Below are 27,727 nucleotides of genomic sequence, written 5' to 3'. Positions count from 1 at the left end.
TCAGTGGTACTCAAACTGTGGTACGCGTACCAATAGTGGTACGTCAGAACTTTTCTGGTGGTACGCCAGTAGATTTCTGTTATATACCTCTTACCGAATTTAAGCCTAATACCTAATTTAAGTCCGATATAAAATTGCAACTCAACTGACAAAACTGATCAGCCCTGGTTTGGGCGAAACTCGTGTTATGGACTGTCTTTTGAAATTACTTAATATGCGAGACAGGTCGAGAAAATAGGCCTATTTCTTGGTCTACTCATTCAAACAGGGTTTAGCAACAATACAAAAAGTTGTCAGGTGGTCCGCGATCCGTAAAAGATTGAGAACCACTGATTTAAGTGATACTCACAATTTAAAAAGTCTTTAGGTAAAACATCCACAGTGGGACTTTGCGAGCCACTGACTTATAATGACAGTAGATTTGTCGAAATGCTCAATAAGTTTCAAAACTACTACATTTAAAGCAACTTTAATTCGCTATTTGTTCTTTGTTAAACTACTCTTCTAGTCCGTGCCTTGTGTATCTGTGTACGATTTCTTTGACGGTAATAAACACCACAAATATGCATGCCGTGTTGTATTGTATTTGACGCCATGGCAGATTTCACAACACGCCCTTGCACTCAAGCCTTAACAAAACGAAGCATCAGTCTACTTTCAAGCCATGGTTGTGTGGTTTACCGTCGTTCAGGGCCGATGGAATAAAGTGGGCCCTGATTGTGAAAGCTTGTAATAGGCACGGGCAAGCACATGACGTCACGTTTGACTACAACAACGCAAAGATCAGTGAAGTTTAGTTGAGTGATGATCACGCACACATAACACAAGGAAGGATCGACCCATGACCAGCCTGTACAAGTTTGCTCAAATCGGCTTTTATTGGAAATACCAGTAACTTTAGTTTTTGTTGCTATTTTCCAAACGTTCAATAATTGGTTTTATAACATAGACTTCGTTTCTCTACAGGAAAAGTTCATAAATGATGATCTAAACCTTATGCCATTTTCTCCAATTTACCTTGAGAAACTAATAAACAGGCTGGCCAAGGGGCTGTTGTTAGTGGCAACGACGTGCAAGGGAGATCCCTGGACTTGCGAAAGTGGAAAGCAAACACACGAACACACCACGGCACACGACAGAACACGCCACTATAATCTTGGAATGAAAATCGAAGGCGCTAAGCAGTGTTTTGCAACCAGGCTCGATATATGGATGGTATACTTACGATTTCTGTTTTACGTGCAGACATAAGAAATAGAATTCCGACGCGGCAGTGTTTCCAAAAATAAAATCGCAAACGAAATGAGTAAATTAATTTTAAGTGTTCTCATTTTAATTTATTTGTTTCTTTTAAACCTAACGTTACCACTATAAAAAAATAAAAAATATTTTTTGTGAAACACTGCTACGTCGGTGTGATTGCAGAAAAAACGACAGCAAATAACATAACGTAACGATTCTGGATTTCGGTGCGAGAAAGAAAAAGTGGACAGTGAAACACTACTTGGGTACAAGTTCATTGGTCGTTGCGAATAGGAAACATGTAGAAGCGAGCGATGGGCATGAAAATTTACGAGGGACAAACACAAATCGAGCTACATTCTTTTTGACGCGCACGTGGCCTACTACAAAAGACAATCTCTTGCGCCCTCTGGTGATCTCAATTACTGCTCTTGGCTAATTTGCTACAAAAGGGGTTGGTAAAAAAACGCACACACGCACATTCCACAACACACGCGCACACACATACACACACAAAGAACTACAGCAATACATAACAATCGCAAATTGTTGAAAATAATGTGCTGGAAGCGGTAAAGGCAACTTTGTTTAGAAGGGAAGTGGAAAATGTAACTTGAAGTAATACTATATAGAACTGTTTAATACAGAAAATATTAGGGATGGGTCGAGCCGAGCCAGAACCCGAGTACTCGGTACCGAGCATCGCTGTTTTTGATGCTCAGTGCTCGGTCGAGCAGTTGCAAAAACTGACCTGAGCATGCAGAGTTTAATGCACCGCTGCTGACATAAGGGACATGGAAAGCTACAAAACTAGCGTGTAATATGCTCGGTGCTCGACCAAACAGAACATTTGCAGTTTTGGCCCATCCCTTTTTAATTGATTATGGGGAGGTTTTTTAGTTTTCCGTTATGTGAAACTGCGTAATTAAAAAAAAACAATAAAGCAATACGAAACATGCTGTCAAGGCACTAGACGTTGGGCTACGAGTTGAGCAAAACAAAACAACAACAAAAACTTGTAGATTCTACCTTTCCACTACAACTAGCGAGCCGCCCTGTGAGGTATGTTACGTCGGGTTGATGTCACAAAAAATGACGTCATCGCCGCTTTACTTTAGGTCTTCATTTGTACGTACTATGATAACTGGAAAAGCGGTCAATCAACATATTGACGTCACTGTTGATGACCTCACAAAGGGTTGCAACTGTTGGTTGATTGAAAGGAGAAAAGGTATGTACAAGTTGATTGACGGAAATTGATAGGCAAATTTAAAGCAATACATGCAAGTTTTTTTTGTGTGAATTCATCTCAATTCGCTGCCTAGGGGTTAAAGGTAGGGGTTGAAACGGCGCTACATTTGGGAAAAACGATTATTGAAAGAACTTCGCTATGTAGAAAAGCATACTGAGAACAAAGAGAAAAACATTCTAAATTTGTGAACGTTTCACCTTTAACTGATGAAATACACGACGGTTTTCCTTTAATGCGCTTGTGTTTAGCGTTACAACAATCCCAGAAAGGCGCAACTATCCCACAAAACAATGCTACATGGATCTGTTAAGATATTCTGCAATATACGTTTAGGTGAGTGCGAAATATCTGGGTCTTGGTTATAAATGCCAGGTGATGCCAATAATGATGATTCAGCATTTTTTTCGAGGGTTTTAGAAGACGATTTGCATAAGTTCTATTAGGCGACTGAGTATTATGTAGAAGTGGGTGCAAGTTTTGGAGAAATCTTAGTTACATTGATATAGGTGATTTGATTAGGAGGTTTCTAAACGAAGACAACATTTTGGGAAGAAATTTTCCAATAAAAATTAATGATAATGCTGCGCTCGTTTAAGAACGCTTTCTAGGTATAATTTTGGAAATATTTAAACTGAAATAATAAGCCGTGATAGAACAAAAACGAAAAAATCCTATGTAAGACCGCCGCATGCAGAACAAGCAGCAACGCTAGAAGATACCACCACAAGGTGGGGTTAGTAAGTAACACATGGACGGTTAGTACAAGATGAGAAAAGCAGCACTAGTGTGATTGTGGGATCTCCCCTCGATTAATAGCGACAAACACAGTCTAATGGAATTACAGGGGATGGATGGAGGTGGTTATTGCTCTCTCACGACACCACGCGGCGAGAGCTACTGGTGTTGCTACGGCCGCTAAATGTCTTAGCGGAGTTGCGTGAGCGCTGACCGGCATCACTGCGACAGATTGGGCAAGTCCTGTTGGTCTGTGAATAAAAAGTTTCTATTATGCTAAAATTGGTAAAAACATGAATGAAAAATATATCTTTGAAAAATGCAGTAAGCCTCGGTTAATTTGTCCGGATTGGCCGAAGATTCTTATTGACCGATGTCACATTACCAATCACTTCTACCTCTAGTTCAGTTTTAATTAGGCGAAGATCCGGACTAACCGAATCCAGTTTAACCGCGATTTACTTTTTTAAGTACTAACGCTATACTAGCATGTGCATCAGCGGTTGTGCCAACTAGTCCAAATTTGTATGATTTTTTTAACACAACGAAAAAAGATTTTTTTAACACAACCCTAATTTTTTAAAAACAAAACAAATATATGATGTTTTGGTGCCTAAAAGGTTTATTCACACGAAAACCAAGATCACACATTGCTTATGATGGAAAAAACTCTTAACTTACCTTTAGCCAACGATCAACGCATTTCGCATGAAATTCGTGACTGCAGGGTAGAACTCTCAGTAGTTGTTTGGGTTCCCACTCACACATACAAACCACGCATCTAAAAACATGTGTGCAGAATGTTGAACTTGAAATTTAACTGATTTATCCATGGAAATCGTACAGAATCAAACAGAACCAATATCGTATTACAAACCACGCATATACAAAAAATCATGTGCAAAAAAGTTTCTTTTTACATTTAAATCATTTCGATAAGAGGAGTCGTACAGAATCAGAACACAGCCTACTAATCACGTAACTAAAACATAAATCAAAATGTTGCTTGATTAAAGACAAACGTAAACAGGACCAAAAAGAGCAAAACTAGCATTGAAACCATGAGTGGGACAGATTTAGTAAGATCCGCTACCTAGATCGAAATATTTTTTCTTGAAGTATTAGACATAAACTTGAAAAGTAGTTTGGCCAAAATCAAGCTATAGAGCCTGCTTTTTAATGTATTCAGTGTTTTTGATCAAACTTCTTTCTACACATTAATCAAAGAGCAGTGGTAGCAGGGTTGTCTTTAATTCTGAGTTTAAAGTATTCTTAGGGTAGTTGCTATTAATGTTTTAACGTCTGGTGCAAAACCATATGTTGGCAACTTGGCGTATATGCAATGCCGACAAAAAGACAAACAAAAAGTGACTAGAATTTCCCTTTGCAGTCACGGTATTGCACAAAAGTTTTGAAAGGATTTGCAGAAAAGGGATTTCCTCCAAAACTGACGATATGCAAATTAGGACATTAACGGAAAATGGACGTATGTTTGTAATCAAGTACATGAAATAAATGATTTATCAAAACAGGCCATTATTTCACTTTGCAATGTAGCAACTAACAAAGGATCAAACTGGCGTGCAGGGGAAGTTTTATTTGGGATGGCTGTTTTGAGATTTGCTAAGCGCCCTGTGCGTCTACTAAAGTCAAAATTTAAAGTGAACATCTTTGGGAATTGGAATAGGTTTAAATTAATAAAGCACCGAAACCACCTTAAAGAGTTTACAGCCGCATTAGACCGAACCTACAAACCTCTTTTGTATGGACGTTTACAACTGAACCTTGTGTTGTTGATATTGGTAGACTCTTTTTAGACAAACAACTTTTGCAGTAGGTAAGCTGTACGATACACAGCGTATTTTTGAGATAACATGGCTCGTGTTTCTATATACAACAATCAATCCATACATGCTGTTGTTAAATGGCGAGAATGAAAGTTTATGCCTCAATATGTACACACGAAAAAAGTTCGGTTTTGGCCGATTTTTCAAAAAGTACGGGTCGAAACCGAAAAATCGACAAAACGGCACAATGAGCCGTAACTCTTTAATTAAACCACTCTTTCCTTACTAGCGTTAGGAAAAAAACAATATGCTTTCCTTTATGAAAAGATACCTAAGTTTCGGGGTTCTAGCTAACGGGACAAAAAGATGCATTAAAACGTCCTAATATTACACATTCTGCGGCTAGCATAACCATAACCTAATATGACGTATTAATATGCTATCCCATTGTACAACACTTGCAATGATTGACAAGTAAAAGCAATTACTTACATTGGTTGGTCGCTCTTGTGTGTGCCCGGCTTATATCTGTACGAACACAGTTGATCGATTCTTCCCTTTGAAAGACCAGGTGGTTTAGCTTCTCCGAGCTGATCGGCCAAATTCAGTAGAGCCTGTAATTAAGATACAACCTTGGTCATGAAATACTGATTTACAGTGTATCAACTTTTAACGGATTATGCTGCCCGAATCAATTTGCATTCAACATCATAAACCTAAAATGCTGATTCTAAGTCAGTTCCTTTGTACCTATTTGTGTTTATTGATGTGGCGTGTTATCTTGCTATTGTGTAATTGTGTTTGAAATTGTTGCATATTGTTGTGATTGGTCTGCAATCACACACAACAAGGTGGTTTGCACCTCAATACAACTCACGTCACTGTTGTGCATCTTTTTATGTGTCTTTTATGTGACACAAGTGGTTATATACGGGTGTAACTGATGTGGCCCCTCATATCACTGATGATGGCATCAGCATTTGCCGAAATAATTGAACAATAAAGCATGTCCCTTCTTTGTCTATCTGGGCCGTTATTTTTTGACGTCAAACTTATGAACAGATCCGTGTTTTGTGTTCCAAATGTACAATTTTGTTTTGCAAAAATATACACATGGTTGCGTTGTTGAGGTTTGGGTATCGAACTTATATATACAAAGTTATATATGAGAGATATTCGGTTGTGTTAAATAGCAACGTTTTTACTGTTTGACACAACGGAACACTGGTAGTTTAGGTCCATCCCTAATTACACATAATCGCTTTATCGATTTTTCTTGCGTTTGCTTTAAACGCGCCGAGAATAGATCATGCGTTTAAAAAGGTCCCAAGTGATTTATTTTTTTCCAAACTACAAAGGTTTCTCACGATAAATTGCCAATAACATTTTCAAATACCTCGTAATTACTGGGATCTACATCGTCTTCCAATGACACATAAGCTCTCCAAGTCGTCAAGGGATTAAACATGAGGCCAGGTAGGGTAGGGCTGCAAAGCAAGACACGTAAGGGCAATGACGTTAAAGTGTGACGTCATAAAATGTATGATGTCATTTTTGAGTACTTACAATTGATAAGCGATCAACTGGGGCATTGGTGGAGCGACAGGCGTCATACCCCAGTGTGACATCACAAGCGGATGGGGGTGCATTCCAGATGCTGGGGGTGCAGTGGGGTGGCTCGCCTGGGGAAGGAACAAATATTAAAATATATGAGCCATACTGCACTGAGTTTTAACATTTTCGGAGGTGGCATTTTCTATGACAAGTCTGCGAACCTCTACGTAAATCTTCAAATCAGTTTCCACTTTTGATAAACTCTGCAAAAAAATGTGTGAAAAAAAGGGCAGAAACCTAACTGTATTTTAGTTGTGATATAGGCTAGGCATTCATGACGAAATTTGTTAAAATTGTACAGAAACTGTAAAATGCCATTAAATTGTTTGAGCATTAACGGACCTTCTGGAACTAATCTATTTAATCCACTGTCATAGAATTCAAGATATGCTGAAAAGGCACACAAAAAACTGTAACACAAATTTGGATTATTGTCATGTACTCGCTTTCTTCTTTCCTATTTAAACTGCTCACCTGGGCAGCTCTGGAGTCGTACTCAGAATACATAGTTGGGACAGCCGACATGAAGGCAGTTGGCATGGCAACAGCGTGGGGGGTCGCTTGCACCCCCTCATGATTATCGCCTCGGTGGTGATCGTGTGGTGCCACAGCAGGGTGAAAATGCAAAGACTGAAACAGAAATTAAAAAATGGACTTTTTGTGTCTCTGCATACAAGGACTTGTGAAGTATATAATAATCAATATAGAGTTGAAATCAGCATATGTCAAAATAGATTATACTAGTTAAATTTTTGGACTTTACCTGTCTTGTTCTGTGCATAAACCTGCTTCCAGTCACATCGGTTGGTGCAGCATTTGGCGCCATAGCGTATGGCACCAGTTGTGGGTGCGGGTGAGGGTAATGTGGTTGGCTTAAATGACCGTGGGACCCGGGCAGAGTGGACGGTCCGGCAGAGGCCACTGGGACGCTACTGTGCTGGACCCGGGTGGGATGAAGGGCAGAGCTTGGATGGGCAAACATCGATGCCTGTCCGGACTGGACCAATCCTGATGGATGGTGGGTTGGGGGCAATGTGGGTAGGGGGTAAATTCCAGGAGGTCTCGAATTGCTGATAGCTTGAATAGCAGGGATGTGGTGTTGGTATGTATGGTCTAGGTGCGTTGCTCGGTGCCTGCTTACTGGAGCTGTAAAATAGTGTTGTTTTGTTTCATGTAAAGTATGTCTTGTCGACTAGAAAATCCCTGCTGAAAGTCCTAAATTGAATTCGATTGTATTTGAATAAGGAACTGAAGATGCCAATTGGACGAAATATATATATTGTAAATTCATTTGACTGATTTCGTTACAAGGAAAATATTTTCCATTCCTAGTTATCTTGACTATAGTAGACTCTGACGTCATATGCATATAGCGTACATTTTTTCGCTGTTGTGTTTCAATTTGTGATATCAATGTAATGTACAAACACTATAACTTTATGTGATGTTTTGTATATCAATGTCTAATTTTCTGCCACACAAATCTGTTCCAAAAAGGCTTGTAATATATTTTTAAAAAAACTTTAAAATACAAGACTATGCATTGACGTCATAGTTGTGTGATGTCATCACTCATCAAGTTAGTCATTTTGTTTGGTCAAACCATGGGTATTTAGTGGATAAGACAGCAAATGTAAAATTCCTCTCTACCAACCTTGATTGGGTTGGTGGGGTTGGCCTGATATGGACAAAGCTGGGAGGTGCATTGGGGATGAACGGTACAGATTTCGATAATCGTGAAACTGAAACGGGGTTGCCACTGGGTGTTGCTGTTGCTGCAGACTCACTGGTGGACGGTTGCAAGTGGTCAACACTGGTGCACTTTGAGTTGGAAAAGCTGCATTCAAACAGTAGACTTAAAATGGTTTTGTTTTGTTAATTGGGATATGTAGGCCATTTACACTCAAAATTAAGATATTTCGTTTAGGTTACAATGTTTTTTTCACAACTGACCTAAGCCCACAGATAGTATAGCATACTAAGTTTTAAATTTCTATAGGGTTCTTAGGACTAGCTTTGCTTTTTTTATTCCCGAAGCTACACCAGAATTTTCGAAACATAATGGCATGGCATGGCATACAATCGGTAAAACATGTCCCAGTTAACTATAATTCACATGTTTTGCAACAAAAGAAAATTCGCATATAAACAGTTCTGCATGTAAAATACTGTACCAAATTTACTCACATTACATATATGTGTAACATTACAAAATATGAAAATGTGCAGTAGAGCACAAACAGTCTTATTTTGCTGATCCAATCAAAATTCCTTGCTATAAAATGAGCCAATACAAGTAGCAGTTTTGCAGGGATTAGTTGGGCTCAGAAGTCATGACTTACCTACTACACGTGGTGGGATAGGGCACGGGACGCTTGGACCACGACTACCACTGTACATGGGCATTGTCATTGGTGACATGGTCACTGGTACAGAAATAGGGATGGCACTGGTATACTGTAAACACAAATAAAAAAGTATAGTTTTGAGTTTAGTTGGCATGGTTTAGTACAGGGGTCTCCAACACACGGCCCGCGGGCCACACATGGACCGCCAGGCAATTTTCCGTGGCCCGCGGCATTATTAGCAGATGAAAAAATAAATTAATATCTTGTAAAATTTAAAGGATGTGTTTGTTTTATTCCCCTTAAAGTATTTCACAATTCAAAATTATATATTACTAAGTTAAAAATACCAAATTTAACCTTTGTGATACATTATTATTATTGTGATGAAATAATGCAATCTTATTTTGATCATCAAAACGTGAAGTTAAAATCCGTTAAGTTTTTTGTGTCCACCATTTTTGTTTAGCTTAGAGATAAGGAACTTTTAAGTTCATGCAGGCCAACCAACATTTTGTTGACACTTATGTTGGCCGCATTGACTTCTTCAGATGCCTATAGGCCAGTGGTTTCCAAACCATTTCATTTACATAACAGACGTTTCATTTCATTTACATAACAGACATTTTCCATGGTCCACGATGAATTCAATGCTAAAACCAATTAAACAGCATAAGCTGCTAAAAGTTATTTAAACTTTTACCACTACAGCTTTAGGATTTATTTTACCTAAATATTATCAATTAATTACGCATATCAATGATCTAAGAGCGGGTTGTGACATCACAGACAAAATTAAGATATTGAATTATGCGCATACAATTGCTTTCTTTGTTGATGTTTATGAAAAAAAAAGCATAGATGAACATGCAAGTAAAATAGTGAAATCATGAGATCTTGGAGGTCAACGAAAATAACGCCGTTAGCCACTAAGGAACCATGAACTATCTAGTTTGGAAACATCTGGCGTGGAGTGTTAATTCCACAGTAGTGTAACCACATATTTTTCTATGATTGGTGTTTGGTGACTGCATGTGGCCCGCGGCCTATAGAAAATTTGAAAATTGGCCCGGGACAACCGTTGAGTTGGAGACCCCTGGTTTAGTAGATGTATAATATATGAAAGCCAGATCTGTTCCGTAAAACATACAAACATTACTATTTAGGCATTGTATCCCCCCAAAAAGTAATGCTTATTGCCTGAACTGTTACAAGTAGTTACGATAAAAAAATCAAATTATTTTACTTAAACACACACACACACACACACACACACACACACACACACACACACACACACACACACACACACATATATATATACTGAAAAGTGGCAACGTTATGGTCTTAAAATGTTTTGGTCCTTAATACTACAAATCTTTAAAGAGTAATTATCTCAACAAGATAGGTAAACACCCCCAACCATGCAGTGATAAAGAAAACAATATTACTTTGTGCCTAACAGTAAAAACTCTTTACAGCAAGTTAGAGTTTACGTCTATTCCAGTGAATATGCATAAACCCCAAAACCACATTCATTAAAAATTTATTAACTGCTTCCAGCTTTTAAGTAACTTTGTTTCCTTGGATAAAACAGAATTAAACACATAAGCACCTGCATTACAACTGGATGTTGGTTTGATTCCGTTCGACTTTGCTGGTGGTGGCGACGTGAAGGACCAGACCTATGACTTCGATTGGATCTATGGTGTTGTGTGTGATGATCAGTGTTTGAAGGCAACTCAGTTTCTTGTACATCTTGCTGGGGTACTGACTGGCTTGTTTGTTCTGTGGAATATAAAAACACAAATATTACATTACCTGACATAACTGCCTGTTACAATTTTTGGAAGATAGTTTTATGGATCATTGTACATACAGTTTGTGGTATATTACTATTACAAGTTGCCAGTTTTTGTTGCAATTTACTAAAATGTTTTCTGGGCTAAAGATGGCTATAATTCAGGATTCATTATGATTATGAAGTAAAACTGAATTTGTATTTAATTTTTTTAAACATTATTTATAACAATTTTTGAAAAGGATATCTTATTCTTAACAAAGATAGCAAGTCAAACACATATAGCAGAAATCAGAAACAGCCTGAAAATAATGCCCATACTTAAAATTTTTTTTCCCTAAATCTGTCAATTTGATCGGCAAATTCAGCTTACACACACCACTCTCTGCAAACTGCAATAAACATCTTTCAATTTACCCTGAGAAACAGGATGGCATGGACAATTTTCACCAACATCAGCAATTTCTTCCCTAGCAAAGTACTCTTCTGGACAGGTTTCCAATAATGTCACTTCATTATTATGATCTGCCAGGGCCAGGGAAGGGTAGGGTGCACGGTGTGATGTAATGTCCTGTGGGTTTGAAACCGCTTGTCTGGGTGCTGTCTCGCTCCCCAGTGGCATGCTTTGTGAACTGGCATAATAAATTGTAAGGGTTTAGTTTATTTGTGAATAAACTGTTAATGTTTTTCTGAATAACCATTTTAAAAAACAAAATTGCCACTAATGTGGAATAAAACAGAGACATTTTAGTTGGCAGACCTTTTGACAAAAACAATTGTCATCATTTTGAAGCATTTTTTATTTTTTTATTTTTTTAATACATGTTTCAAAGTAACCCAAAAAATTTACAACAAAAAGGTACCTTGTGGTCGTTTTTTTAAGTGATATTACATGTCAGATTAAGATTGACAAACAAGTTTGTTCTCTGACAAATGCAGATAACCCAAAAGGAAAAAATGACTTAGGTAAGGATAACATATATACTTGAAAAGGCTTCGTACATATATTCTGCATGTCAAATGGAATAAATTAATAAAATTACTCTTGTGGTCTTTGTCACGTTGGATCAAAATTTGTTTAAAAATGTAAACATGGTGAACACTGGATCAGTAATTGCAACAAATATCAAAAAACAGTTTGGGGTAAAGTTGAAAATATACAGGTTTGGTTTATAGCTAGGATATAGCTTTTATAAACTGCAATACACATTTTCTTACAAATTCCAAACCAGCAATAAAGCATAAAACATACAGTTTTATTTATGATTCTTACCATCTAATTCTAAACCATGACAATACAAATTTGATCATAGACCTTTTAAAACGAAACCAACCTTTGTAAACATTCACAGTAAAATGCAAATTTAAACCTATGCAATTGCAAACTATTGGAAATTAAAGTTGGCCGAAAAATACCAAACAACCTAATGACCATTATTACTAAGCTAACCTGCCACCATATCATATAAAACAGCAGTATAGATCTCGATCAAACCTAACCCACACATACTGTCAAAATGACCTAATGCGGCTGCCTGTGACAAAAGCAAGTGTGTCATGGCTATTGGTGTGGACCCATAAAGTAAATTGACAAACAACGATTGCTTACCTCACACTGGCCTCATTGATGGGCAACTGCAGGTGTCTGTCATATGCCACCAAAGAGGGTTCGTCATCAAGGTATGTGTTGGCAGAGATGTTGGATGAACTGTGGTTGCCCAAGGAAAGAGACACATTCTACACATACGAGGGCATGAACTTAAAGTGTGTTCACAGAACAATGTGAGCCAGTAACCACTGTGCTGCACTGCACTGGATTGATATCAGATATTTCCAAACAGGTCACACACACAAAAAAGGTGTGACAAGCTCAAAACTCTATTTAGGTCTTACTAGTTACCATTTTACCCGACAATATTAGTTGTTGTAAAGAAATCGTAAAACCACTCCATTTTGATATTAATTGTTATTAAACGCAATCACACTCATTACAATACAATATCTTTTGGCAATAAGGCTGGAATATGAAAGTGGATGCTGCCAACAGGATACAAAGTAAAAAAACTTGCTCTTAATTTACTCTTAACGTTTATGAACATTTCTTCATTACTGGGATCAGCTGTAAAGAATTTTTGCATACTAGCAATTATGATGCATAAATATGCTTGGCATTCACAATCTTTTGACAGTTTTTTCTTCGTAGTATACTAACAACATTATCATATGATATCTAAGCAGTCTGTAATTGTGAAAATAGACTTCTTACCAGCGCTGGTGGAGATGTAACTGATTCAAGTCGATCGACGAGTGAAAAGTTTGCACCATCGCTACCAGATTTTTGAGAGGTTATAATCCGTTTTTTAAGGTTGGTAACTCGGTGTCTAAAAAGAAGATGTGTTTAAATGTCAAAATCCTAAGAACATTTTTACTCAAAAAATACACAAAGTTTTCAGCATTATATACAGGTATAAGTCCAACATGCATTGTAAAGATGGGACGATACCAGGTTTTGAAGCGAGTACCGAGTACTTAAGTGTAGTGTTGTACTTAGTTGTATATCACTGGCTAATTTATCTGCCATGGTCGCGGTACAGGTGTGCACACGCACACACCAAAAAATGTAATCCCCACGTGATAGCGAAAAAAATATATGTAAACTGGAGGAACTTTTTTCCAATTTTGTGCTGTCTGAAGCAAATATTGGCATAAAGTTGCCCATATTCTTTTGGTGTACATCGGCCTTCGGTACTCGCATGTTGGTATAGAAAACTGAGACAAAATATTTCCATACCGAGTACAAGTATCAATACCACTGAAATTGTTCCATACCATCAATACCGAGTACCGGGTACTCGTCCCATCACTAATGCATTGTTGATTGGATATACATGTTTTAAAATAATCAATGTAGGTTAAAATACTACCAAACAAAAAAAAACAAGTTAAATGGAAGCATTTAATCTACAAACATCTACAAAATTATTTTGAATAGAACTTAATTAATGATGAATTAAAAAGTTTCCATCGTGAGTATGCAGTAACTGAAGAAAACTATGCATGTTAGTAAAATTTACCATTCAACTGTGGCCCAATTTTCACTCATACACCAGTAAAATTTGGTCCATGGCATGCAAAACGTATCATGTTTTAATTCAGGAAATTACCACATCACTTAATGCACTAGTGCGCAACAGACCAAAACAATGCATTATCAATCACAACATAGTTTCTGTATGCAAACGCCATATATAACAAACACCAGCTGTTGTTAACAGATATATTTCAACCGGTAAGGCTAGTAGAGATAATCCATTCATAAAACCAGCAAACAAGCTGTAACACTGTTTGCAGGATCAACAAGATCTGTGCAGTTCACATTATATACAACAATGGGTAAAAAAATGGTAAAAATCACCTTGTGATCGTATAAAACAATACATATTTTTAAATCTTTAACGCTCTGAACCAATTTTAAGCTATTGTTTTATTGACTGTATTGAATAGTTTACCTTATGCGAGTCTGGTCCATTGAAAGTGTTGGGTCTTGTGAGGTGGATGAGTCGCGCATGGAATCGCCACAAGACGAAGTTCTTGCTCGCTTCCGAGTTGGACTTTCAGACTACAAAATACAATTCAAGCCTTCCACTTTCACATAACATTGAAAGTTCATTAATATTCATTGTATAAATGTTACAAGCAGTTTTCTTGTTTTACAGTTACCAGGTTTACATACACTTTTCTACCTCTTGCATGTAAGGCAAGATTGAATTCATCCCATTTCGCCTTATATAATTATATAGTTCACTAAATTACTATTTTTTATACTTCGCTTTGCCCCCAAAACTGCAAGTATATTGTAATCAGTTCTTTCACTGCCATGAAATGTAATTTTTTTCAGGGTTAGACTTACCTGTGTGCCACCAACGTTAAAGTTGTAACATCAAAATTTATTTACACACAAAAAGTCATCACAAACACTATAAAGCATAGTGCAAACTATTATTGTAATTTTACAAATATAATAGAAAAGAAACAACAATAGTTTGCATGCTACAAATCATTTGAATATTTTTCCTAAAAACAAACAAAATGAAGTCTGAGATAAATATGTCTTCATAAGAATAGGAAACTAAATATACCATATAGCCAACAAGTAAAGTACCATATGTAACATTATGCACACAAGTTTTGTGTATAACTTTAACAAGGCACCATTATTGCTGATAAGTGCACTACAGACTGAAGCTTACTGGTGTGTGTTGGTAAAGACAAAACAAGTGAGGACTGGAGAGTCAGAAACTAGGTCAAAAAGGAAACTGCCATTTCTCTTGGGAAAGAATTTGATTTTTAAATTCTGGACAAGTGAGTTAAAACTGGTAAGAATGAAATACTCCCAGAGCAATAAAGTACACACATTGCAGTTTGTCAAACAATTTGATACAGATTTTTCCATTGCTTTTTTACAACTTCATAATGACAAACTATAGCCATCCCTACAAACAAACCTTCATATTGTACAACAAACATAAAAGTGTAAAGTAGCATTTGCCATAGGTCTGTGCCAAAAAACTTTCAGTGTTTAACTTGCTATACATCAATTAAGTATGTAAAGGTTTTTAAAGTGTTAGACACTCAAATACCATGCAAAATCAAACACATATATACACCTAAATAGCTTGGGATGACTAGAAAAAATCATACATAGCTTTAACAGGAGAATAGCATGTCTTTAAATAAATTTATATATTGCCCAAGGTGCTTCAACCTATGACGTTTTTTCTGTGAGCAATCAATGTATCAATAACATTATTTTACTCAAGATTCAAGAATAATTGATACTTTACCTTGTGTCTAAATGGCGTAGCTGAGACACAGAGGGGAGTGTTCTTTCCTTCTGTGAAACAAGAATGAATGATTGTTTCGTTTCAAAAACCTCAGCTTGGCATGTTTTAATTTCCCCTTTGTATGCCCATACGGTAATGAGAAAGGGAAACAAAAAACTTGTCTGTGTGTTAATCACAACTCCTATTTTAAAACCTACATTGTGCTTAGTAGTCTGAATGACTGTCTTGTACATAAATATTCAATTACTTTAAACATGATTCCTATGGAGCCATTTTTATGGTGCCTATAAAAGTGCTGAATAGCCCACAGCAATTTAACACCCAAAAGAAATGCTTCAAAATGCTTGTAGTATGAACTGCTGTATTATTTTTTATCTTTTGTGCTAAATACCTGCAATAATTCGCCTGCGACTGCACTCCCGGTGGTCAAAAGTTGGTGATAAACGTGAGGTTTGCGGAATTGAACCTGGAGAATGTGGAGTTAGGTTGTTTGCCCCACTTGGTAGATGGAACATAATCGCCGAAGGACTGTTGGGTGGAAAAAACACTGTAGATCCATGTTCTTCATCAAACTACACAAATGTGATTTGTTTTTTATGAAATATTTAAAATGCTGCATAACATAATATTACAAGAAACAGAGAAAAAGTGGCTTGATCAACACAACACTACTACAGAGCATATATATATATATGAAGTGGAAATAGCATTTTATTGTGTATAAAAATTGCTGTTGTCATTACTAGTATAAAGATCAGTATTCTTTACACAAATGCAAGCATTCTGGGTTTGTTTTTGATTGAACAAGTTGTGTTAAAGGCAATTAAATAATTGTTTTGGTTACAGCACAATACCAAGAAATTGGTGGGATTTTGTTTCTATTGCCAACTGCAAACTAAAAAGGTTTGCTAATAAAATTAAAATGTTGTCAAACTGAACTATGTACACATGTCTGTATTAAGATTTAGAATTTAAAACAAATCACCCATTTAAGATTTTTACTTACTGGCTCATAAAGTTGTTGGTAGTTCTTTGTAGACAAATCAACAGGTTGGGTAGAGATTCCTTCAGTGTAAGCGCCAGAGAAATTGTCTAAGAAAGTTTACATGCTTAAATGTTGCTTTTACCACAAACATATAGAATGTGCATGTTTAATAGTACCATGTAAAAAAAATATAAAATTGTAACTCACTTTGTGCGGAAGCAATTATTTCATTTTCATCTTCCACAGGGCCAGTTGCAACAGGCATAATTTGATGAAGACCCAAAAGGAACCTTTCTATTTAAATCCACTGCAGCAGTATAGACCCTAAACTTCAACTTTAATAAAGATTTATCTACAATAAAATCCAAAACATGGAAACAGTTACAAATGTGTAACATCAAGATGTACAGATTACATCTGGTCAAACTAAATACAGGTTGTTTGGTACAAGTCAAAAATAAACAAACATGTACTGCTGACAACAATTTCAAGAGTCTCAAGAAATGGTATTTACAGAGTAGAAAAAGTTTGGAAAGCAAGGAACCTTTATCTGCACATTGCCTTGTGTTAGAATTTACAAGTTAAACTTTTCTACATCTCTTACTGAGTTAAATAAAGGACTCACAGGATCAGGCATGAGATTTCAACTTCTTGTTTTTTTTCTATGTTTCATTTAACAAATCTGTTAAATGAAGGGAAAGGAACCATTGGTATATTACATTTAGCACTTAAACTGTGGATATAATTCAAATACTTTATCAATGCAAACATAAACCTAAATATCATTTTATCAGTAAAAAAATACCAAAATGTCTGGACTTCAGAGTCAGACTTTTTGCATTACAACTGTTCGTTTATATTTCACAAGCACCAATGTAAACATCATTATTTTGTATCAGTACGATAAGAAGTTTAGATCAAAAACCACAAATAAAAAGTCTTGTTTAAAGAAAATTAGCTAAAAGTTCCGTTTTTGTTTACAAACTAATAGAAACTATGACAGAAAAATACGTTTTCACATTTCAACATAGATCACAGCCTACCAAACTCACTTAATAGTAATGCTTTACCTTTTATATTTACAGCACAAAATGTTTGAATAAATACAACAATTATAGTCGAAAGACGTCAACGGAAACCAACGTTACCCACGCCTCGCGATTTTTTTCACAAGCGAATTCAGTCGCGAACAAAGCAAGTCAATCATTCTCACAAACATACCACCAGGTGGCGCTATACCCGCAAATAATATTTTCTATCCCAGTGGTTCTTAAACGTTTTCATTAGTGTTTCAAAACGGACCCTTTATCATTATTTCGAAGTCTCACGGTCCTTAAGCCTGAATATGTATTTCAGAAAAACGAAAGTTACACAGTCGATTCTCAATTCTACTTTGATTTAAACTTATTTAGTGGCACAAACCGACGCCAAACAAGATTATAGAATTACCTTTTCGCGGTTCCCCAAAAATTGTCTCACGGACCCCAAAAGGACCGCGAACCCCAGTTTTAGAGCCGCTAATCCATCCCGTTGAACAAAAACCAAGCTTTATCAAACTGAAACTGCTCTGCGGTAACTAAGTTATAAGCAATCATTACATGAACAAATCTAACATTTTTTTATTTGGAAACATGTCGATATTTGGGGATTCAAATTTGGCTGCAGCTTACGCCAAAAATTCAATTTGCCTGATAAATTGGATAAGTCAATCTTGAGTCAATGTACAGTAGATTGATTATTCAATAAATTTTATGACCGGAAAAATTTCAACCTAGGCTATACGCACGTAAAGGAAATAGGTCAAGCAACTCTTAAACGAATGCACACTTTTGAAAGAAAGTTTTATGCAAAATAGTATACATTTATGGATATATTTAAACTTTGAGTTGTTAAAGCTTGGCTGTTGTTGTGTAAGCAAACATTTTAGCACTTAATCCCTTCAGTATTTTCTTTCAAAACTTTACAAACTACCGAAAATATCCATAGGGGCTACCACCGTGGTTGAAAAAAAGTGGCCACCCCGCCACCGCCTACTCGGCGCATATGAATTGGAATAGGCCATTCTTTTTTGGTTCAGTTTTTCTACTCATAGTATAGAAAAAGAAGGCCAAATGAAGTTATCTAGTTGTTTTAGGGTTAATGATAACAAAATAACCTATATGCTTTAAAGCGTTTTAATCGAAAATGTATATATCTATGATCATTTCAAAAGTGTACATCGAAAAAATACCACAAAAACTCAGGTTTCTTTTTTCATTTTTGTTAGCAATTAGCGATATCGTTTTGGTAAATTACCGCCCACAAAATTTGTAAGCGACACGTCCTCCAAAAATCCTTCAAAGTGCAATATTATTGTGTCTTTAATCGTTGTTGCCAGCAATAACGACAGGGACTCGGCGGTGAAACGTGGAAAAGCAAGCCAGTTCAATTTGTTAAAGTGCTGCCTCCAGCCTGCTGCATATGTCGGTTCGTCCGTGATGTAGTGAAACATGCTTCTGAAGAAACAGAAAATCTGCAGTTTAGACAAATGCTATAATGTTATTTGTCACTAAAGTATTACAAGAAAGGCCTTAACACTGAATAAAGAAGTATAGTTATTTGTACCAATACAACAAACGTAAATAGAAACTAACAATGATTTTTGGGGATTTACCGTTTTAAATTGGTGTTATAGTGCTCTTTGCGCCACCTATCGCTAAATGTGCGGCTGATATGCGTTATGGTGTTAGTTCCGTTTTTAATTGGGTAATAGTAAAACACAAATATGACAGGATTACAATTTCCGTTTTAAACCTAAATTAAGATAACTTACGCGACTTCATCGTCAATGTTCACAAAATACAACCAGAAAAAGTTGACAAAGGGGTAGAGAATCAAATAAAAGACGATTGTGGACGCAACATTGAGAGTTAATAACCGAAATCTGTCCTTTGGAAATTGGGAGTACAACGTTTTTATACTGGCAAAAGTCGAATCCAGGCATTCTGCTTCCACCCGTTTGTGTCTGCAGCAAAAGTTAAAAGCCTTTACAATTAAAGCATTTCTTATTTCACAAAAGTCTTTTAGCCGTCTTCCGCTATAGTTTGCAATAATAAACAGTTAATATGGTACGCCTTGCCCTTTGTATAATGAGGAATCAATAATTTTTATTTAGCTGTAGTGCTCTTCCTGATGCACGTAGGAATTAGGAAATCCAGCATATTACTTGTACCTTTTGCAGCGAATTCCAGTTCTCGGATACTCTCGAGCATATTTTTGCTTGGTGCCTTTATTTCCTGCATGTCTTGCCCTTGCTTCAGGAAAACACTCCTCGGACAAAGATTCGTCCGGACTTTCCACTAGTCGTTTGCGAACACAGTGCTGTTTAGCCCTAGGTTTAGGAATTTTTGAATTCGCCCGTGAAAAAATTTCCGGGTCATGAAGTTCATCTTCTTCAGTGCCACTATGTCCACACGGCCTGCTCTGTACAGGTTCAGTTACTTTTTTGCGCCTTGGCATTTTTATGAAATCCACATAAATAAGATATCTGTGTTTATGTCAATAATGCAATGTGCTGATGCTAAACCAATCGATTATGACGTAACAGAACTCACAATTATAAAACAAAGACAACCAATAGATTGCTACAAAACCAAAGTGTTGCTCTAATTTCAAACAGTAAACATTCTGCTTGAAAGATTCCTAAAAACGCGTAAATGAGTGTTAATACATTTGCATCAGCTGGTCTCTCGTTGCTGTTTTGTTACTGGTTCGTAGCAATTTTTCTGGAATTTTGTGAAGCATTACATGGATTTCAAGTTGTAAAGTCATTTTCGAATTGGTCAAAAACTGGTTTAGTTCTGCCATTTTTGACTCAAGCTGTGCAAAGGAGCCCGTCATTTTTAAAATTTAGCGTACCTGCACTTGGAGGCTTAGTTCTAAAGGAACTAGTTTTTGTTGATTCTGTAAAAAGAAAAAAAGCAGAGCACTTAAGGGAGAAAAGACACAGGTTGGTGATTTTGAAAATGAATTGTCAGAAATTCTTATTAAAAAAAACTAAGTGTTTTTAGAAGAATGCAGAAACTGGATGAAAGACACAATAATTTGCGCTCTTCGGTTCCTGAGGGCTATCTTGCAAGCTGTGAAGAGGATATAGCTACTACGAAGGAAAATTATTGTCGAGTTCGTTGTAGTGGGAAAAACAATCATTCTCACGTTGTTACAGGAATTAACTATTTGATACAAAATCGTAGGTACCGAAACTTTTCCTTTTGCAGCATAAATTTTTACGTTAAACACACAAATTCGTTTTTAGTACATCCGCTTTTGAATTTTGCATTCGGAACATTACTGGAAAGCCTAATAAACCTTTTCAAGGTGCTAAAACGTCGCTACATGACAAAAATTTCCTTGAAAGAAGAATACGAACGTCGTCGCAATAGTACTTATTTTGTATGTTATCAAATTGGAAACTGGTAACTTACATGGTTTATTTTTTTTTAGATTTCTATGGCGAGAAACTGTATTTTTCAAATAAGCTACCACCGGCACCAACAGAGTGTTCTATTTTGTCTGATGGAGGTCCTTATGACGGTTCAGTTTCAAACACAGAATGTTCTGAAGAAGGTCTGTTTGGGATTCATGCCAAAAACAGCTAACTCAGGAACGTTTTGTTACATCTGCTTTTGGCAATCCGCGTGTACCAAAACGAACATAAAATTAGATTTTAATGCCATTTGCACATTTAGTTGCAGTCAAAACAGTTGATGAGCTGGCTGCACTAAAGACTTTCCTATTATGTATCTAAGCTGGAATGCCATAGTGATTAGTTAACTGTGAACCATTGTGCAGAAGTAACAACGCGGCAATTTACACAATCCGAATCATGCTGGAACTGTTTCGGAGACCACATTGAAACGCCAGTATCCAGTCCAAATCCTTATTCAATCTCACGAAAGGGTGAAAGTTTGACAAAAAAATGCATTCCTCCGCACTTAGTGGACAGGCCAACCGAACATCGGCCGTTTGAAAACCGATTTCCACGCATTCGTGAGCGACCACCTAGTGCTCCCGAGCGCCTGTTAGTGGTGGACGAAACCGACGAAGAAGTTTCGCTAGGGATCCCAGACGAGCGATCTTCTGTAATGGGTGTCTTTATTCATTCTCCGTCCTCAAGTGGTCCAGTCTACAGACGAATGATTCGAAAACGAAATAACAGTATACGAAAGGTTATAGCCGAAACCACTCAACGCGGCTTTAAATCAACTTACCTGAGACCAAAACGGCTAAAATCGGCCAAATCTGTGAAATAAATTTGTTTTTGTTGCATGTGTTGTGTGTAAAAAAATTAGGTACATATTACTGGGATCAAACCTTAAGGCAGTGTTGTAGACCAGGGATAACAGGATACTCACAAATAAAGTAATTCTAAAAATGATCATTTTTAGAGACGTTGAATCGAATGGTCCGAAAAAACACCCTGGTGCGTGGCAAGGTCTGAACTTACAACTTTAGCACTTTTGGGGCTGGCACTCGGCTTCACGTGAGGTTTTGATTCTTTTCCGATACATGATGCATATTGTAAATATTTTCTGATATACTGCTTAATTGATAATCCCCACACCAGGGTTGGGTAACAAGTCTTAAGTCAGTAGGGGTTCGGGTCTCAAGTCAAGTCAAATGAGGTTCGAGTCAAGGCAAGTTCTTGAAAGAAATCTTTAAATGGTTAGGATAGTTATTCTTTTGAAACGGTTCATCGCGTCGCGTTTACCATAAAATAACACTAATTCATTACGCAGGCGTGACCCATCAACGGCGTTCCCCTTCTTTTGAATTTTGAGTCAACTTTAATGAAACACGTCAATTGACAATCATTAAACAGCGTGGACAAGAACGTCAAACCTTTGGAGTTTTTAAAAACTTTTTAAAAAAAAGTTCTTATATTTGCTACATGCGACAGACTATTAGGGCGCTGGAGCGTCCGTACAATAAAGTAGGCAGTTAAAAGCAAATCATTGGTTTTGACACGTATAGGCATACTGTATTCGCTTAAAACAGGCGGCAACTACAACGCTTAATGCCACCGGAAAAAAGATTTTGCATGCAGAAACGACAACGTTACGTAGAAATGTGGCAAAAACACGCATCGCACAGTAAACTGCTGCTGTTGTTCGGTTAAAGCCAACTGCTGAACAAGTTTTCTGAAAATTTCCTTTTTGTTCGTGATATAACGAGTCCGAGTCAAGTCTCTGCTAAGACGAGTCCAAGTCAAGTCGAGTCTTTTCACAGCTGAGACTCGAGTAAAGAAAAAGGTGACTCAAGTCCGACTCGAGTCGAGTCACTGACTCGAGTCTCCCCATCACTGCCCCACACCGAGTTCACAGGTATGCGAGTTTTGACAAGCTGAGTTCGTATAACAGCAGACAAAGCCATCTTAAAGTTTTGTGCAAAATCCCATAACGATCTTACGATTGCGAGATAGTTTCACATTATGCAACAGCGCAACATTACAGATAAACGAATTTGCTTTTCTCCTAAAAACAGCGAAACGTTTGGTTTAAATTAGAGATGTGCGGAATCGGCCTAATCCGAATATTCGGTAATTTTGTACACTGCACTTTTGCCTTGTTCATAAGTTTTTCTACCAGGCAAACAGTGGTGTTACACAACAGAATACTTGTGTTTTAATTTCATTTACTTCTGTAGGTTTTACCTGGTCCTAGACCATGGCTGCCAATACTGACCTTTTTTGTGGAGTGAGCTAAACCAGTGGTCTTCAACCTTTTTTTATAGGCGACCCCAATTTAAGGGAAAATGAAATCAGAATTTACATGCGACCCCATTTTTTTCAACACTGAGAAAAATGTTTTAAGTAATGCTGAACGGAAAGAACTATTACACAAACTGTACATAATAACAAACAAATATGGCGATACAAAAGTATTACGAAAAAAGTTTTTAAGGCGTTTCATTAAAGACATACCCAATTTTCGGAACACAAACTTATCAAATTGTTCAACATTTAGTTTGCACTGTTAGTGAAATGGTTGCGCCTGCATACTGTCCACGAATTTTTGAAGCCGCGGCTTGACTTTGCACAAGCTTAACCGCATGTTATGCTGCACTTCCAATCGATTACGATGTTTCGTTTTTAATACACTCATTGCACTAAATCCTGCTTCACACAGCCACGTGGTTAAAAACGGGATTAGAAAAATTTGGCATAGTTGGGTACCATGCATAAATAACTATTCACTCGTTCTGGTGTCACCTTAAATAAGACAAACTTATAGTGTTGAGTCATAATACACATTGTCCAAACCCATTGTTACGCGATAAAGGCATTTTCTGGAGCAAAAGTTGCGATCTAAAAGAACATAATATTAGTTTCATTTTGTATTATCAATTTTAAAATGCAATAAATTAAATTCAGCGACTTATTGCGACCCCAGAAAAAGTTTAGGCGACCCCACTTGGGGTCGCGACCCATAGGTTGACGACCACTGGGCTAAACGATAATGTTTCAAAATTCATAATAGTAGACGCGATCTTAATAGTGGCGTAGTTTGAAAGATTGTGTGGTATCTTATAAGCAAAAAAGACACGTTTTACGCTTTAAATTTCTGTTCACAAAAATATTCAGTTTCAGACTTTTTATTTTACAAAATATAGTTTAAAAACAAACAAAAATTCAAGCAACCATTCAATAAAATAAATCTAAAAATATGAAACTTCATAGTCTACAGATGCAAATCATACATAAAAGTAACCTCTGAAACCAGCAGTGCATATATCAAAGTACCGAAAGCCATCTTCTCATATTTCTGTGTTAAACGTTAAAATTTGGTGTAGAATGCAAAATCTGATTAAAAGTGGATTTTGAAGCAGCACAGTGGTTAGTCATCCTCATTTTCTCCCTCTTCGCCTTTCATCAGCTCCTCCTGCCTCCGTTGCTCATATATGTCCTCTGCCTCTGCTCTCTCCTCTTCACTGTATTCTTCTTTGTCAAGTCGTTCTAACCGCCTCAGAATAATGAGAATCTCAATACGATATCCATCCTCTTCCAAGCAAGGATTGTCTGAGAATTTAAATTTGCTTATGTTGAAAATTTTTTATCTTTTAAATGCAGAAAAGTTAAGCTTGCAGTACGAGTCTTTTACCATTTCAAAATTTAGTCAAACTGATTCATAATAAAACTGCTGGAAGAGCAATACACTATGCCTGGCAGCAACAGCTTATTTATCTGTTGACAAATATATAAACATTGATATTTCGTACTTTTGTACAAATTCAATTTTTTGCTTTGCATTGTAAGCTTTTTTATCTTGTGCTCTATATCGACTCAAGACACTGGCTTTTGAACCAGCTCAGCCTGTAATGCTTTTTCATGATTCCATTTGAATAAGGAAATAAAAATTGCTTATCAGTCAATGACATGGTGGAAGAATTTTAGACTCACAAAAAGGTCTCAGAACTAAATACCTGAAACTTACCATTCATTACAAGGGCACGGAGAAATGGGAGATTTACTAGTTTTGTTATTTCTTTCAAATCTGTGATGTTGTTTCCTCTGAAATAAAAAATATATTTAAACATCAATCCTAAAACTTTAAACGATCATACCCAAAAGTCATTTTGGTTTCTTAGTGGCTAAATGTCATCATTTTTCATCACAAACCTAAAATTGATGTACTGTAGTTTCTTCAATGACGGTGGAAAACCATCCAACTTATCAATTTGATTGTCTCGCAAATGAAGAGTGGTAAGGCTTTCAAGTTTGTCCAAATCTTCTACTTGTTTCAAGAGGTTCCCTGCCTAAAGCATTTAACAAATATTTAACAATAAATCATTTATAGAAAACAGATCAATCCATCCACAGCCAAATATTGAACTTACCAAATACAGGTTCTTTAGATTTGGCAGATAAAGTCCTCTGGTTGATTCAAGTTTGTTTCCTCGTAACTCTAAAGTGTGAAGGTTGCTGAGGGTTTTTGGACTCAGTGAGCTTATCTCTGTGATCAGGTTGGCTGTAAAAAAATAAACAAGTGTCAAGAATATTTAGACTGAACTTCATTATCGACAGTCCAAGATGTGTTTGCTTTTACAGAAACTGGCAATGCCTGTTTATTTAAGGCGAAATATATTTCTGTTTTCAAAGAAAGGATTTATGCCTTTCACCTGTTTTTTTTATACAACAGTCTAAATATTCAACTGATCAGAAACAAGAATCTTTTTATATTCTACTGTCTGCAAGAGATCCTTAAGTAACAAAAGTGCTTAAGATTCAAGATTGACATAGAAAAGAAAGTTTTGCTAACTTACAGTTTAAACTAAGTTTCGTCAACATTGGATGCTCGATTCCTTCAGTGGTGGTGATTTTGTTTCCAGAAAAATCTGCAATCTTTACAAATAAAACATTTTTTACATGCACTCATTATTATGTTTTACTGGGATTTCAACCTCAAACATTAAAGCACCATTTCAATACCATATTGCAAAAAAATGGAACACAAAAAAACAATTAGTACAATATGCAATAACAGCAGCCAATCAAATCTACATTTACTTGTAAATATGGCAAGGAATCTAGTTTCGCTGTTGCCAGGTTGTTTTTGTTAGCTTGTAAAGACAGAAGATGAGTTAGATTGTTCAAAGGAGATAGATCTTTAAGTAGATTTCCAGAGACATCAACATAGCGGACATGAATGAAGTTCTTTAACAACTCAATATCTGTAAGTTCCCTGCCAAAAGAATTACGAAACTATCATAGCCAAAACAACAAATATAACTCAGGTTACCAAACTTTATACTTAAATGTCAATTCAAGGCAAAATTTGTAACATATATTTTTTTGTAATTGCATAACCTATGTAACAATATATTTGTGCAGTATGTGTACATTTTCTAGACTTTGACTTAATTTCTTAATAAAAAAGATATTTCTGTATTGCTTTTGCTTAAATACAACTGTAAAACCAAGAGGCTAACCGTTCATGGGCATCCAGTCTGACATAGGCATGTGCCAGTCCATTTCCAATTTTACACAGCAATGATAGACACTCAGGAATCATGTCTTGCGTAAGAGAATTTTCAGGAAGTTTCTAAAATAATACAGAGCAAACTTTAATAACAATCTGTTCATTAATTTCCCAATCGCATCTATGAAAGTTACTTTTGGTGGACCTAGATTTAATCAGGAAACCATGTGTACTATTCATATAGGACCAACATGGTCCGCTTACACGACCAATTTCAGTAGGCACAAAGCAAGCGATTGAGGTTAAGGCAGGCCAATTAAATGCCTTTTTGGCAAAACTTCAGCATGCAACCCCAAACGATTTTGTTAAAAAAAACGCATGTGCATCTGCCATATTCTGCAGACTGGCAAATATACATGCATGACCCCTAAGTCCACATCAAAAAATCATCAAGTGCAATGCAGATGATGAAAGGAGCTAGCAGTACTTTGTGCCAAATATCTGTGTAAAAAATGATGGGCACAAAAATCGTTCGTCAGCTGCCAAACTCAGCAAATTGGCTGCTTGGCAATGTGTCAATGCTTTGTGAACCAAAAAACTGATTAAATCTAGTAACAACCATAAAATTACATACAAGTGCAAAACACAAAAGCAGTTTAAACAAAAAGTTCAAAAATACACCTCTTCTTCCTCGGCTTCACCCTCTCCTCCTTCTTGCTTTTCTTCCTCTTCTGCAGCCATTTCCTCTTCGTCAAAATCCGAACCTTCCGACATGCTTTATTTTATGTGATATATAGTTCGTATTGCAAACAATCCTTATAAATGAATAGACTGTGATATAGTAAAACAACACACTTCCAATTTTGAAACTTGCTGTTGTTTATGGAACTAAACTAAATCCAATGACACGAAGATAAAAATTGTTTCACTAATTGCCCAACACCGCATTTTCAAAACGCATATGAAGTGTGCACCGACTAAAGTACCTTCAAAATAAAAGACGTTTGTGCAAAAATGCTTATGTAGTTTCAAATTAATGTTTTTTTTTCATTTTGGCAAAGTTAATTACTGCAGGATCATGGGATTTTTTTGCTGTTCATTTCCATAGCAACGTTACAAATAGAAATCACATTAAAATATATCAAAAAAATTGTATTGCATTTTAT

The 27,727-nt window shown here is 36.5% G+C and overlaps 3 protein-coding genes across 4 annotated transcripts; all 3 read right to left on the bottom strand.

The window, feature by feature from the left end:
* Positions 1 to 564: 564 nt before the first annotated feature.
* Positions 565 to 16,976, bottom strand: LOC145223145 (uncharacterized). 2 transcript variants are annotated; one of them, XM_080089494.1, is made up of 18 exons: positions 16,813 to 16,976; positions 16,627 to 16,712; positions 16,012 to 16,192; positions 15,621 to 15,670; positions 14,286 to 14,395; positions 13,043 to 13,157; positions 12,386 to 12,513; positions 11,194 to 11,408; positions 10,591 to 10,763; positions 8,973 to 9,087; positions 8,285 to 8,467; positions 7,394 to 7,776; positions 7,105 to 7,260; positions 6,583 to 6,698; positions 6,413 to 6,503; positions 5,509 to 5,630; positions 3,911 to 4,010; positions 565 to 3,480 (listed from the first exon to the last, which is right to left on the bottom strand). In XM_080089494.1, the coding sequence occupies exons 1-18, from the start codon at positions 16,868 to 16,870 to the stop codon at positions 3,367 to 3,369; spliced, it is 2,496 nt and encodes an 831-aa protein (XP_079945620.1). In that variant the 5' UTR covers positions 16,871 to 16,976; the 3' UTR covers positions 565 to 3,366. The 2 variants fall into 2 exon arrangements, with proteins under 2 accessions (XP_079945620.1, XP_079945621.1); XM_080089495.1 differs by lacking the exons at positions 15,621 to 15,670; positions 16,012 to 16,192; positions 16,627 to 16,712; positions 16,813 to 16,976 and adding an exon at positions 14,687 to 14,794.
* Positions 16,977 to 18,874: 1,898 nt separating this feature from the next.
* LOC145225128 (uncharacterized) lies at positions 18,875 to 20,112 on the bottom strand. Its single transcript, XM_080091776.1, has 3 exons — positions 19,817 to 20,112; positions 19,418 to 19,609; positions 18,875 to 19,100 (listed from the first exon to the last, which is right to left on the bottom strand). The coding sequence occupies exons 1-3, from the start codon at positions 20,101 to 20,103 to the stop codon at positions 18,875 to 18,877; spliced, it is 705 nt and encodes a 234-aa protein (XP_079947902.1). The 5' UTR covers positions 20,104 to 20,112.
* Positions 20,113 to 24,221: 4,109 nt separating this feature from the next.
* On the bottom strand, positions 24,222 to 27,483 carry LOC145224954 (leucine-rich repeat-containing protein 23-like). Its single transcript, XM_080091588.1, has 8 exons — positions 27,243 to 27,483; positions 26,572 to 26,684; positions 26,150 to 26,324; positions 25,906 to 25,984; positions 25,480 to 25,610; positions 25,262 to 25,398; positions 25,077 to 25,153; positions 24,222 to 24,661 (listed from the first exon to the last, which is right to left on the bottom strand). The coding sequence occupies exons 1-8, from the start codon at positions 27,333 to 27,335 to the stop codon at positions 24,480 to 24,482; spliced, it is 987 nt and encodes a 328-aa protein (XP_079947714.1). The 5' UTR covers positions 27,336 to 27,483; the 3' UTR covers positions 24,222 to 24,479.
* Between the last annotated feature and the right edge of the window lie 244 nt (positions 27,484 to 27,727).

Source organism: Phallusia mammillata, chromosome 4, assembly GCF_965637545.1.
Source record: "Phallusia mammillata chromosome 4, kaPhaMamm4.hap1.1, whole genome shotgun sequence".
Classification (NCBI taxonomy): domain Eukaryota; kingdom Metazoa; phylum Chordata; class Ascidiacea; order Phlebobranchia; family Ascidiidae; genus Phallusia; species Phallusia mammillata.
The sequence above is the reverse complement of the archived record's forward strand: the minus strand, read 5'-3'. Positions and strand labels throughout refer to the sequence as shown.